Genomic DNA, 1,975 nt, shown 5'->3' on the forward strand with positions numbered 1-1,975 from the left:
CTCCCCCTGGCGCCGGGTGACGGCCAGCTGGTACCTGGGGACGGAGAGCAGGGGGGTCGTCCATGCTGACGCAGGGCAGAGCAACCGCAGCATCGCAGCCCAGGGACGCACTGGGGTGGAACACATCCTCAACCCATACCTGGGGACACAGCCAGTCCAGGGAACAGCGCTGGCACAGAGCAGCGACAGGCGGCAGCCCCGGCACGCGCGGACTCTGGGGCATTGCTCGCTGCCTGCAGCTGCACCAGCACGAAAACACGAACACGTCCCGGTGCAGAGGCTGGCGCTCCCTGCCCAAAACAGGCCGGCAGCCCCATTTCTATCTCCTATGGCCTCCCTGGGATGCGGGCCCTTAAATTTTGCCCTGACAGTGACCCAGCTCTGTGCTTATTCCAGGCATTTTCCAAAAGACATCCTGTCCTCACATGGAGACGTCAAGCCCTGGAGGAAGCCGGTGCTTCCCTTGGGAGCCCATCCTATCACCTGATTGCCCTCACAGGGAAAAACACGTGTGATCACTCTGGATTAATCTTATCTGGGGTCAGATTCCTGCCTGTGAGCTACTATGAACAGATGTCATTGAGCAACTTCTCAAGGGGTTTTCAGAGCCAAAAAATCTGCATGTTTGCTATTTAACCCCTCCCTACACCCTGGAAAAGCTTTGCCGGGAACCCAGAGCAGCGGGGACACGATCGGAGAGGGAGGGGGAGCCCCATGCATCCCCACCCCTGCCCCAGCTGATTGCCCTCTCCATGGGGCTGCTGGTGGGCAGGGGCTCCCCAGGGGAGCTGGCGACCTGCACCCGGTAGCTGCGTGGGTGCCCCCACTTGTTGGACCTGGGGCCAGTGAAGGAGAGGTAACGGGGCATGGGGGCGTTGACAGGGAACGCTGCCTCATCCTCCCGCTCCAGCCTCTGCCGGTGGAGACGCGGCCGCTCGATGATGTGCTGTGAGCTCCACGGGGCCTTCACCAGCTCATACGTCATGTCCTGGCTCTCCAGGGAGTTCAGCCGCCCTGTGAGGAAGAAGGGAAAACCCTCTGGAGCTCCATGCCCAGGACAGAGCTGCAGCCCCGGCAAACCGCGGTCGCGCATGGACCTACCATCGACATCCAGGTCCACCTTGTAGTGGATGTGGTGGAGGTGCATGGTCCCCAGCGTGTGCAGCCCAACCCTGTTGCCGTAGTCAGTGCCTTGGCCGTGTAGGAAGGAGGAGCTGATGTAGCCAGTGGCATACACCCGCACCTCCACGGCCCCGTTGCTGTGGAACATGAAGTCCCAGATGTAGTCATAGTTGATGAGTGTGGAGATGGTGCGGATGACCAGTGTGTTTTTCCGCAGCCCCCCATAGTACAGGGACTGTGAGTCGGAGAAGTGGCGCCGCAGGGGGAGGGCGGCATCGTGCTCAAAAATGCAGAGCGAGTTCTGGTTGGTTTTGGGGGTGTCTGACTCCACCAGGTAGTGCCGGTCCACATAGGTCGCTGTGTAGGGGCAGTCAAGGCCGCGCACGAGCTCGTAGGCGAAGTTGCCTATGCCGAAGCTGCCGTCGAGGTACCGGGTGGACATCCCCCCGGGGCAGTTGGAGCCGTACAGGGCTAAGGCCTCCTGGAGACTCAGCTCATAGATGATCCTCTCCCCGCGGTACTGGATGTCGAAGAGGCGTGGGCCAAAGTAGGGGTTCACACCAAAGGCGACGCTCCAGCCCTGGAAGGTGACGCGGTTGTCCCTGACACTGTAGCGGGGACCCTGGGGCTCGTATGGCAGCGGCCCTGGGGCGCCAGGGGGGTGCCGGGGCTTCATCAAACCCAGCACCTCATCAGCCTGCGGCTTCTTGATCCTGACGAGGCCCAGCGAGCCCCGCACAAACGCGCCCTCCAGGTCCACTGTGCTGGCAAAGTACTGCCCATTGTAGAAGACCTGGCGCAGCCACCAGTGGGAGACGTGGAGGTCCCTGTGCTCCACCAGCACCTCCAGCCC

At 62.0% G+C, this 1,975-nt stretch overlaps 1 protein-coding gene across 1 annotated transcript in view; it reads right to left on the bottom strand.

Moving 5' to 3' along the window:
• Positions 1-11: 11 nt before the first annotated feature.
• The window catches only part of LOC104544037 (membrane primary amine oxidase-like), a gene marked incomplete at its 3' end in the record, with an annotated part of 2,642 nt that continues 678 nt past the window's right edge, over positions 12-1,975 (bottom strand). The window contains exons 2-5 of the mRNA XM_010188780.1: positions 1,841-1,975; positions 1,102-1,702; positions 733-1,014; positions 12-38 (exon numbers count right to left, since the gene is read on the bottom strand). Coding sequence (XP_010187082.1) covers positions 12-38; positions 733-1,014; positions 1,102-1,702; positions 1,841-1,975 — 1,045 coding nt within the window. The remainder of the gene's footprint in view (positions 39-732; positions 1,015-1,101; positions 1,703-1,840) is intronic.

Source organism: Mesitornis unicolor, unplaced genomic scaffold, assembly GCF_000695765.1.
Source record: "Mesitornis unicolor isolate BGI_N332 unplaced genomic scaffold, ASM69576v1 scaffold21537, whole genome shotgun sequence".
NCBI classification, from domain to species: domain Eukaryota; kingdom Metazoa; phylum Chordata; class Aves; order Mesitornithiformes; family Mesitornithidae; genus Mesitornis; species Mesitornis unicolor.